Raw genomic sequence first — 11,424 nt, 5'->3', positions numbered from 1 at the left:
GGCAAATGAAAGGATAGGGAAGGATCTGGCAGGGTGGGAGGGTCCCGTTAGCCCCGCTGAGGACTCCTCTTCCCCTCCCTGGGAGGACCCAGAGGGGATGGGCAGAGTCCCATGCTGGCCCCTTTCCTTTGCTCCCCTGCCTGCCCACCCTGATAGGCAAAGGAGGATGGGCAGCAGAGGGCAGGGGCCCGCCTCAGGGTCAGGGCTGGGCACAAGCCTCCAGGCCAGCTGCCTCAGGCAGCCTGTTGCAGTTAAAGGGCCAGGGGGTGCCCAGTAGTGCCAGGCCAGACTGGCACTGGCGCTCTGCCTCCTGGCAGACAGAGCGGCAAGGGGGAAGGACACTGCCTAGCGGGGTGCAGTGGGGCACAAGTAGCCCGCAAAGGAGCCTCCGGAAATTCTGGTAGCAGGGCAGGCTTGTCAGGCTCTGTGGAAGGAGGAGACCAGCCCTCAGGCACCCTGCTCCCCCAGTTCCCTCCCCTTCCTGGGGGTTCCTCCTTATCTCTCCCTGGAGCACCTTGTAACCTCTGAGGACCTCCACCACCTCCTCCTGGGTGGCCATGCCCACCCAGATGTTAGGGAAGGCCGTGGTGTTGTAGCTCAGACCGATGCACATCTCCACCCGGACAGGCTCACAGGCCAGCTCTGCAGGGGTGGGAGGGGAGGGTCACTCTGGGGAATACTCACTGGCTGTGTGACCCGGGACAAGTCACCTAAGCGCTCCCTATGGGTCAGACGGGGAGAATCGAAGGAGATAACACAGAGAGATGCTTTATCCATGTCGAGGATTCCTGTTTTCCTTGAGAGCCTACTCCAAGGATCATTCGCCAGCCCTGGGCATCATGCAGGCACCTCTATGATCTCAGGGAGCTAGGGGCACCAACATTGGCAGGACCAGGGCATCTGGAAGGAGCTCCCCCGCTCTCCCCCCATCTCCGAGGTGGGCCCTGGAGAGGGCCTCTCTGTGTGACAAGGCCGGACGGGCTCTTGAAGCCTCAACCATCAACTCCCAGATTCCCATTTCCCTCGGGGGTGACACTAAGTACCCTTGCCACCCCTGGGGGAGAATCCCTCCAGTATTTGGTGGAGTGGTCCAGAGTCAGGCTAGTGGGCCCCCCACCCCATCAGGGAAGATAGGGATAGCTGTTACGACGCGTGCCAGTGGGTTTCTAGGGATGGGCACCCAGCCCGCTCAGGCCTGCCAGCCCCGCCTGTGGTGCCCTGGGGCAGGCTCCTCACCGGGGGGTGGGAGCAAGGGGCTGCTGCAGTTGTCATCGCTGCTCTCTGCGCAGTCTCTCCACATGCCACACATCCACTGCAGATTCGTACACCCTCCATCCCGGCAGGAGAACTCTCCGGGCCCACAGGGGTCTGCAGGCACAGGGGGCATGGCAGTGCCCTGGGACATGCCTGTACCCCCACTGCCTTCACAGTGCCCTGACCAGGGTCCAGAGCCCTTCCCTGTTCTCCTGGAGGTGCCTGTACTGCCCACACCCACTCGCCCAGGCTACCTACTCTCTGTGGCATTGAGGGCCCGGTAGGTGGCCGAGAAGCCCCCGATGCTGATGCCATGGTCTGTCCTAAAGAGCACAGCCAGCTGGTGGTGTGAGGAGATGAGGCGCGGGGGCGGCTCTGCTCCACAGAACCTGCCCAAAGCAGACAGCAGTCCTGGCATGGGCCCCCCACCCCCCCCGGCTGATCGAGCGTGCACGAGGCCTCCCGCAGATGCAGCACAGAGCTGGGTGCTCTGGGCGATGCCAGAGGGGATGGGAAGCATAGTCACTGACTCATGGGACTGGTGAGGAAGACACACACGTTCAGGAGACAAAGTACTAAACAAACGAACCAAACTGCTTGCACTTGAGCCCCTTCAACCTGGGGAAAATCAGTGAGGGTTCTGGGGGAAGCTATAAATAGACCGGGCAGGTAGGAGAACTGGGACGGGGAGAGCCTCCTGGAGGAGGTGATGTAAGGAGCAAAGGTGAGAGGGACAGGTACGAAGGTGAGGAAGGACAAGCCTTTTTTAGGGTGACAGGACACCTCCAGCCTGGCGCAGGAGAAGACAATGAAGCTAGTGCGTGCGTGGGCCGATTTGTAGAAAGCCTTGAAGTCGGACTCTGGAGGGTGGGGTTTATCCTCAGCTCCTCCCACTGGCTCTGCCAATACCTGCCCAGGAGGCTGAGGGCCCCTGAGTTGCGGGTCTCATACACTTCCACGTAGTCAAACTTGCACTCGTCCTGAGCTTCCAGGCTGAAGTTGTGGAACAGCAGTTCAATGCCATGCCCAGCGGGCACCGAGATGTGCCAGGTGCAAAGCTGGGGGAGGGCACAGGTGGAGTAATTTATGGGTTCCTTCTTCTGTCCCAGTCGGGGCCTCCAGGCTGAGCTCCAGATGGGCTTCCCCCTGCTGCAAGCGGGGTAGGGAGTGGGTGGGCCCTGCCCACACTGCTCTCATCATCGGTGGTGGTGGAAGGGCCTTTAACTTATCTGGTCTCAGAGGTAAGTTTACCCAGCACGGGAACATGGTTACCTAGTAAGCACTTAATAATGTTCCCTTCCTGCCTGCTTGATCGCTGACCTTCCCAGGTACAAGGCAGTATCTGCCATGCTGTTCTCAATCGCACTAACCCGGATGCTCAGGTGTGCCCACGTGGGCTGCACCACCCTCCCTATGGAGCGCCGGCTTACCTGTTGGTGAGGGTACTGCTGCGGGTAGCTGGGAGCAGAGAAAGTGCCCTGGAGCCCAGTCAGGTCCCCCCCACACCCTGTAGAGAGGAGGAGGGGCTCATGAGTTTGCCAGGGTCTGTGCCTTCGCCCGGTAGGGCCAGCAGGGATGGCAGAGAAGAGTTTTGGCCGTGCCCGTGGGGAGACAAGTTCTGGGCCAGAAGAATGACCAGGCAGGTTTGGAGCTGGGCCAGGCCAGCCTGAACCTGGATCAGATGCCTGAGGACAGTACCCGCTCTGAGGCTGGCCGGGCCCATACCCGAGAACTTGGCGCTGCAGTTGGCCTCGTCACTGCCATCGGCGCAACTGGCAAAGCCGTCGCACACCGAGTCAGGTAGCAGGCAGACGAGCTGGTCGCAGGGGAACTCATCGTGGGCACAGCTCCCTGGGGGCGGGCATCTGGATTCAGAAACCCCTAGAATCTCTACCCCTTTTGCAGGGCTGGGAATGGCTGGAGAGGGGGGAAGCGGACAGTTGACAGGTAGCTGGGGACCTGGCGGGAAAGCACTCACCATGACCGGGGGCCACGGCCTGGTACCAGGCATGGAAGCCAGATCCTTCCACGCTGCTGTCAGAGACGAAGGCCACGCGGAGGTGGCTGGCATTGGTGTTGAGTGTGGGGGGAGGCACCCTCCCACACACTCTGCAAGAAGCCAGATTGGGGGTGACGGAGGCTCAGAGCTCAGGGCCAGCCAGAGTGGAGCCTGCCTGGGCCCTGCGGTCCTCTTTCCTCAAGCCCCATCCTGGGGACGATGTGTCCAAAAGGTTCCCTTCATTTTCAGCAGAGCTCTGACCTCCCTGACTCCTGTACGTCCATCCTTGAGGCATTTATCCATGGGAAAGATGTGTGGGAGCTCCAATTTCCAGATTTGGAAACCAAGGTCAGAGAGGGGAAGTGACCTTCCCAAGGTCATATAGCAAGATGGTGGCAGAGCTGGGCCCAGGGGCCAAGTCTCTCCGTTTCCTCCCAGTCAAGAATTTCCCACTGCAGTTCCCTGGTTCTGCCCTCCAGACAGTGGTTCAGGAGAGGGGTGGGATCTCCTGGGGGCAGAGGGACCCACCTGAGGAGGGGGCCTTCAGGCTCGGGGGAGATTTCCAAGCGATCAAAAAGACAGGAGGCCACACTCTCCACGCTGAGAGCTTCGATCTTGAGCTGTATTGCATGGTCTGTGGCCACTTGGATATGCCACACGCAGTGGGCGTTGGGTGGGTAAGGGTCTGGGTAGTCGGGGCTGCTGAAGAAGCCCCTTGGGCCAGGAAGGAGGCCCCCACAGGCTGCAGCGACGGAGGTTAGAGTTCAGAGGTCAAAAGGAGAGAGACTTGTTTTTACAAGATGCCTCTTCCCGGCCTCCCCTCCCTCCTGCCGTCTTGGGCCCTTCTCCAGGAAGATCTGCCCCTTAGTACTCACCCGACTGGGGTGCGGGGCTCATGCCTGCCTCCGGTTGCCCTTTAGGGGTCCCAGTTGCCTGAGAGGTGGTGGGGATGGGAGTGGGGCTGGAGCCAATGGTGGTGAGGCCTTGGGAAGGCAGTGGATGATGGGAGGCCCCGGACGCAGGTGTAGCCTGCAATTCTGGAGGCGGGAAGACGAGGGAATGGGATTCAGAGGTGCTGGATCTCTTGCAGGGCATGGGAGACTCATGGAGGCCTTGGGAACTTACGGGCCAGGATGATGGCCACCAGCAGCCCAAGCAGCAGCAGCAGCAGGCTGGCCAGCAGGAGGACACACAGCCAGGAGAAGTGGCAGTCAGGCTGCAGCCCTCGGGGACGCCGACCTGCGGGCAGGTGGGGTGGGATTTTGAGAGCCCTTTCCCTTGGGCATCTCTCACACAGCCCTTAGCCGCTGGGCCTTTCTGTCCTACCCCCAGCTCACCCCCTGAGATGGTTACCATGCCAGGGAGCTCGGGTGCTGCAGCTGGCGTCCTCCTGGAGGCTGGGTAGGGGGCAAGGTGGCCCTGATTCAGGCTCAAAAGCAGGATTGCAGAATTCAGTCTGAAGGGAGAGACTTGAGGGCTGAGGGCCGGTGGCAGCATTGCCTGGCAGGTGTGTTCACTGGGCACTGCCAGCCCTAGGTGGGCATCTGGGTCTTGCGGGAGTGGTCCTGTATGACCCTTACCTTGCTCAGCTCTGTCGCCTCCACGCAGAGGATGATGTCTGAGCAGTCCTTCATGGCTCTAGGCTCTGCACGGCTTTCTGGAGTCCCTGCGACAGCCCAAGACCCCAGAGGGCCCGCTCCCTGCCCCCAGGCCCCCTCTCAAAGGGGCAGCCTCTGCTCCCCGAGGACGAGGGCTGCCAGGCTAGACCAGCTCTCCCGCTGCCCTGGGCAGACTGGCTCCAGGCTGGTTCCAGCTACTGGCTATTCTGTCTCTGCGTGGGGGAAGGGACAGCAGCCAGAAGGAATTCGCAGTGGCATGAAATGGTCCCTTAATCCAACTCAGCTGAGGATGCCGAGGTCGAGACCCTGGCACAGAACGGCAGTCCTTAAAGGCGCAGGCTGAGAACACCCCTTGGAGGAAGCTAGGCGCTCTGTCGGGGGTGTGACCTGGGAGCTGGCCACCCCCTCTCCTAACCTCACTGAGGTGCTGAGTGAGTGGCTGAGGGGTGCTGGGGAGGAAGGGAGACGGCGGGGCAGTTTTGCAGGCACGAGGGAGCCTTCGAAGCCGGGTGTGACGGTTTGGCAGCTTCAAGGCCTGTGAGTCCTAAAGGTCCTGGACAGACCAGCAGCCCACCGCTCCTTGCCATCAGGGCGACTGAGGCATTAGCTAAGCCGGGTCTTTGGAAGTCCCCCTAAAACACCTGGGTGCCCGGGACAAGGAGATAAGTCTTTCTGGGCTGCTTGTGTCTGTGCTGATGTGAGTCGGGGAGCTTGAGGGGTTGGCTGCCTCAGCCCGTAGGAGAAAGGGCGGTGGAGGAGGTGAAGGTGCCCAAGGCCTTGGACGGGTTGGTCAGGGCTGGCCCTTCAGATGGGCTGTGGAATCCGGCAGGTGGTGCCATCGGCTGTTGCAGGGTAGAAAACCTGCCCTCTGCAAACTACATCACTCCGTGACTCTCTCTCCACGAGCGAAGTTCTCTTGGAAAATCCCAGCCTGGCGCAGCTGTCCTCAGGGAGAAGGGAGAGGGATTGTTAATCTGTTTTGTGTTAGCCGTGCTCACGCTGAGTCGGGCAGGGCAGGAGGTGGGGAGGCAGCATAATATTTCTGGCTACTGTTTGCAGAATGTCTGTTACGTATTAGGCCCTGGGCCAGAGGTCCTGCGCGCAGTTTCTCTCCTTGAATCACTCTGTGAGGGAGCATAGCCATTGTACAAATGATGGCCTAAGGCTCCAAGAGGTTAAGTAAATTTCCCAAGGTCACATCAGCTTCCCCAAGATACAGAGACAAGAGTTGAACCCAGGACTGGGTAAATCCAAAGCGCACGTTTTCTCTGACACACGTCTTTCACTCTACACCAGCCTGAGGCAGGCTGGTGACAGAGGGGAACTAAGTGAAGAACCCAGTGGGGAGAGAAGAAACAAAGGAGACAGATTCTGCGATCCCCCCGATCCCCCCGAGGCAGCTCTCTTCACACTCAGGAGATCCCCCTCAACACGCAGATCCTCTCCTTTCACCCCCTAGAGGGCCCGGGGCTGCTTTTGTCTAGGGGACAAGCCTTTCCTTGGTCCTAAGATGTGGACTGCTTTTAGAGGCTTTGAGAGGTCAAAAGTATTTCTATAATAACACGTAGGTGTTATTTGTCCTTCTCCCTTTCTTTCCTTGTTCTTGAGTGAACAGTGTGGTTTCCAGAGGCTGCATGATGTGAAGGAGGTGAGAATCCAGCCAGGCGTTAATGAGATTTGCAAAAATGTAAAACAAAGTTATCCTTCTTACTAAGTTCTTTTTGTTTTGGAAAATGTAGTTTAAAAAAAAAATAAGACTTCCCTGGTGGTCCAGTGGTTAAGACTCCACGCTTCCACTGCAGAGAGCACTGGTTCGATCCCTGGTCGGGGAACTAAGATCTCGCAAGCCAAGCCATGCGGCACGGCCTAAAAAAAAAAAAAAAATTAAAAAAAATGTTATTTATATTAGCATGTAAAAGGTTTGCTGTTATTTTAAAATTTATTTAAAAATTAATAAGAAAAGGGACTTCCCTGGCGGTCCAGTGGTTAAGAATCTGTGCTCCCAATGCAGGGGGTGTGGATTCAATCCCTGGTCGGGGAACTAAGATTCCACATGCCGCATGGTGTGGCCGAATAATAAAAAAAAAAAATTAATAAGAAAATATTTTAATTCCTTTCCATTCTGATTTTAACACGGTAAATGTTAATAGCTATAACAGGCAGGGGGACTTCTTGGAAGAGGTGGGCATTTAGTCTAAAGTTAGAGAGTTGAAAAAGATTTTAATAGGTAGAACTTGGGGGTTGGGTAGGGATTCCAGAAAGGAGGGGGTACTTAGCACTATGGGCCTAAGGAGGCTGGGTTGTAACCCATTTTAAGCAGGGAGTGGCTGAGTCAGACCCGGGTCTTAGAACAGCCCCTGTTTGTGGGTAGGTGGTGGAAAGGAGGCAAGGGGGAGGCTGGGAGGGCCGGAAGCTTCTCTCTGGCTTTGCCATTGCCCATGGCCATCCTCCACGACACCCCTGGCTCTGCCGGCATAGGCGCCCTTGCGACTGGCTGCTTCATGGACGTGTTCCTAGGGGAGGTCAGCCAGGCCAGGGGCCAGGTCAGGGTGGGAGAATGGCACCAGTAAAGGGACAATGAGAGAAATAGAACAGACACCCCTCAGCTCATCAGCTCATTTGACCCTCATAACAGCCCTGGGAGCCAAGGTCAGGGAGGTGTGTTTGTTCCCATTTTCCAGATGTAACTGAGGCACCAGTTACCAGGCTAGGTTTCAGAGCTGGGTCTGTTGGATTCCTGATTCTCAGCTTTTGGTCTTTTTCTTTCTTTTTCTTTCTTTCTTTCTTTCATTTTATTTATTTTATTTTTGGCTGTGTTGGGTCTTTGTTGCTGCATGCAGGCTTTTCTCTGGTTGTGACGAGCGGGGGCTACTCTTCGTTGTGGTGCGCGGGCTTCTCATTGTGGTGGCTTCTCTTGCTGTGGAGCACGGGCTCTAGGTGTGTGGGCTTCAGTAGTTGTGGCACACGGGCTCAGTAGTTGTGGCTGGCGGGCTCTAGAGCGCAGGCTCAGCAGTTGTGGCGCACGGGCTTACTTGCTCCGCGGCATGTGGGATCTTCCCGGACCAGGGCTCGAACCCGTGTCCCCTGCATTGGCAGGTGGATTCTTAACCACTGCGCCACCAGGGAAGCCCTCCCTTATTTTTTTCTTTCCTTTCTTTTACATTTTCCATGTTCTTTCTATGAACCATGTAGAATAGTGGGGGCGAGAGGGCCTGTGGGCAAGGACTCCTGCAGGCTAGGTGTGCAGAGGACACCTGGGCTGTGAAGCCCTGGGAGGTTTCAGGCCTGCGGCCATTGAGCTCCAGGTTGCTTGCTTCATTCTTGGCTGCCTCTTGGGCTTCCTCTTCTTCCTTTGCAGGCCCTGGGGCCTTGGCCTTCTTGCCTCTTCCTTCTCCGGGGGTCTCCCCATCTCCCCCACTGCCTGCAGGGACACTGTGTCTCCAGCCCTCCCTTTTCTTGCTGCCGTGGGGACGTTTGCATGGACTTTCCTGCTGACGGCTACGGATAAAACTAACAAGCAAAGGGAAGTTACATCTTTTCTTGCTCAAGTGATTCCTAGACCCCCAGAATCTCCACTGGGCTTTTGCTTTTGTTCCTGCAAGCTTGGATCCCTGCAACTCGGCCTGGCTGGCTCTCCGTGACTCCCTTTTTTTAAAAAAAAAATTTATTTGTTTTATTTATTTATTTTTGGCTGCATTAGATCTTCATTGCGGTGCGCAGGCTTCTCACTGTGGCGGCTTCTCTTGTAGAACACAGGCTGTAGGCATGCGGGCTTCAGTAGTTGTGGCACGTGGGCTTCAGTAGTTGTGGCTCGTGGGCTCTAGAGCGCAGGCTCAGTAGTTGTGGTGCACAGGCTTAGTTGCTCCGCGGCATGTGGGATCTTCCCGGACCAGGGATCGAACCTGTGTCCCTGCATTGGCAGGCGGGTTCTTAACCATTGTGCCACCAGGGAAGCCCTCTGTGGCCCCTTTATAACCAGGAAGGGCAAGGCCAGCTTGAGGTTAGCTATCACCTTCTAGACTCTGGCTCACTAGCTCTCCCTCCTGCTGGCCCTCCAGCTCCAACCCTCCACTCCAGCCGGACCAGCCTCTTCCTTGTCCCTGGCACACTGTACCCACCCTACCTGTCTTTGTCCAGGCCTGTCCTCTGATCTGAACGCTTTCCTTTTGCTGGCTCCCAGGGCCAGCGTTATAGATGTGCATTAGGACTTGACTCCCCGCCGCCCTCCCCAGATCCGTCAAATACTCTCTCCTCTCCTTGTTCATTGCCACCCCTAGCCTTGACTCTCACCCTCTGGTTCCTGGATCTTTAGTCTCTAGGAGCCCGGATGACTGCAGCTCCATCCCAGCCAACCCACTGCCGTCTCCAAGAGGCAGGTCACACCGAGTATCAGGAAATCAGAAAAGCTCAGCCCTTGGCTTTGGAATGCCCAACCAGTGGCTCTGCCTCACTAACTCTGTGTGGTTTGGGCGATGCTGTACTTACTTTGCATTCCTGAAAAGTCATAGGCACCCTGAGAGGCCAGGGGAACTCAGCATTTGCTGAGGATCACCCAACTAAGAGAATCTTAGTGGAGCATTGATGGTGCAGTACTGGAAATAGAGGTGAGGTGGGGGAAATAGACATTCGTTGAGTACCTACTATGTGCTGAACACTCACAACTCTGAGTAGCTCTTGTTATGCTCAGATTACAGAGGTGGAAACTGAGGCTCAGAGAGATTAAGTAATTTGCTTGGACTAGGAATGCTTGGACTCCGCTCTCTCCTGCCTCCTGCACAGGTGCTTGTTTGTGCCCCTAGAACAGTGAAGGACGGGACCCTCAGAGGTGTGTGGGCCCAGGTATGCGACAGATCGTGCTGGTTTTGCCCTTGGGTGTGTGAATGTGTAGAATCAGGGAGTTCCCTGGTTACATTGCTGTTCAGCTCAGTTGCTAATAGACACGGGATTGGGAAATTTGCTGCAGAATGTCCTGCAAAATGCTGTTAATTATTCGACCAAAAGGAAGAGTATGCAGATGGAAAGAGATCTGGGTGGGGAGTCAAGATCCCTGGGTTCCGTCCTGCCCCTGCCACCGACGAGCTGGTGGACTCGAGGCTTCTTTAGAGCTCATGTCCTCACTGGCAAGATAAGAACGTGGACAAGGTGACCCCTACGGAAAGTAGTATGCATTTTCTGAGCACTGATCACTTTAAAACGTATAAACTCTCTAAAGTGGAATCAGCGAACCAGAGGTGTGCAAGTCCTCTAACGTAGGACTTGTACTTAGGGAAAAAGTGACTTGGAATAACACTTGAGCTGAGACCATCGAGATCCTCTAGTCCAATCTCCTGAATTCACAGATGAGACACTAAGGCCCAGAGGGAGGGAGGTTCTTGCTCAAGGTCACACAAGAACAGGTGCAGGGAGAGCTCCACCCCTAGGGAGAGGCCTGCTGGCATGCCAGCAAAGAATGGGGGAAGAAATCCCAGTTGCTAGGAGGCAAAGCTGATGGGTAAGGAAACACGGGGACAGGTTGTGTTTGGGGATCTGTGCAGCACTAGGACCTGTTGCCATGGGGATGAGAAAGCACGACAAGTTAAGTACAGAAAGGAGGGCTGGGAGCAAGGGTGGAGGGGGCTGAGCCCCCGCCCTCGATGTTAGCTATAGTCTGTCTGTTCCCCAGTGGAAGACAACAAAAGCACACAGGTGGCTTCTACCTCCAGTGAAAAACTAGTCACAGGAGAGGTACAGCACCTTACACTGATTTGGGGCTCAGCCATCCATTTTGCTCTAAGCCTAATGTTTCCATCTTGAAGGTGATCCTGTTCACTTGTGGTTTGGGGGAAATTATTTTTCTTGCATCGGGCCCCTTCCAGGGCAGGCCGGGGAGAAACCTCAGGCTTCAGCCACTGTTATTTTCAATCCTTTCTGGGAAATGCCCACCCCCCCAAAAAATTGCCGCCACCAGTCTCAGCCCAGGAGGCGAGTGTGACAGCAGGTGCCGCTGGGAGGAAGAGTGACAAGCAAGGGAAGGAAAGATAGGCCTTGATTTCTCAGTGTGTGGAGCATGGATGGCAGTTAGGAAAATTCCCCATAAAACACTTTAAGCTCAACTGGTGGTGACTTAAGTTTCCCAAGTTCTGGGATTGGTGGAAGAAATGGAAAATCTGAACAATTCTGAGAAGAGAGAAAACCCAAGGCCCTGGGGACCCCAACGAGGCCCTCCCTTCAAGGAGTTAAATCTGGTGATGTCTTGAAAACACCATTTTAGAGAACAACACCTTTAATGTAAAGGCTGCTGTTTCCAGGTATTAGTGGGGCAAGTTGAGATCTTTCATTTAATTTATTGAGGACCCAGCCTTGATCACTCCACACCCAGGCATAGCCACTCTGCTCTAAGAGCAAGCGTTGCTGTATTCAGTCTCTGCTGGAGAGACCTGTCTCACCTCGTCACAGGTCTATACAGGCACCCAAGTGTGTCAACAGAGAACCACCAGAGTGCCCATACTAGCAGTTAAAAAGCAGACAGTCCATTTAAAGTGATGTCCGTTAGACATGCTGATTTCCTTAGGT

At 55.9% G+C, this 11,424-nt stretch overlaps 1 protein-coding gene across 1 annotated transcript; it reads right to left on the bottom strand.

Moving 5' to 3' along the window:
• Positions 1–192: 192 nt before the first annotated feature.
• On the bottom strand, positions 193–5,041 carry MFRP (membrane frizzled-related protein). Its single transcript, XM_059930208.1, has 13 exons — positions 4,834–5,041; positions 4,607–4,709; positions 4,379–4,492; positions 4,129–4,290; positions 3,782–3,995; positions 3,233–3,363; positions 2,980–3,105; positions 2,685–2,761; positions 2,164–2,312; positions 1,513–1,643; positions 1,237–1,368; positions 515–642; positions 193–424 (listed from the first exon to the last, which is right to left on the bottom strand). The coding sequence occupies exons 1-13, from the start codon at positions 4,885–4,887 to the stop codon at positions 200–202; spliced, it is 1,746 nt and encodes a 581-aa protein (XP_059786191.1). The 5' UTR covers positions 4,888–5,041; the 3' UTR covers positions 193–199.
• Between the last annotated feature and the right edge of the window lie 6,383 nt (positions 5,042–11,424).

The sequence above is a fragment of the Balaenoptera ricei genome, chromosome 8 (assembly GCF_028023285.1).
Source record: "Balaenoptera ricei isolate mBalRic1 chromosome 8, mBalRic1.hap2, whole genome shotgun sequence".
Taxonomy (NCBI): domain Eukaryota; kingdom Metazoa; phylum Chordata; class Mammalia; order Artiodactyla; family Balaenopteridae; genus Balaenoptera; species Balaenoptera ricei.
The sequence above is the reverse complement of the archived record's forward strand: the minus strand, read 5'-3'. Positions and strand labels throughout refer to the sequence as shown.

What these genes read in the sequence shown, in the direction of transcription:
- MFRP (XM_059930208.1), bottom strand. Translation starts at nt 4,887, where the DNA reads ATGAAGGACTGCTCAGACATCATCCTCTGCGTGGAGGCGACAGAGCTG. An exon ending in AGGCGACAGAGCTGAGCAAG is followed by an intron (nt 4,710 to 4,833) that starts GTAAGGGTCATA and finishes CTCTCCCTTCAG; the next exon opens with ACTGAATTCTGCAATCCTGC. An exon ending in GGTGGCCATCATCCTGGCCC is followed by an intron (nt 4,291 to 4,378) that starts GTAAGTTCCCAA and finishes TCCCGCCTCCAG; the next exon opens with AATTGCAGGCTACACCTGCG.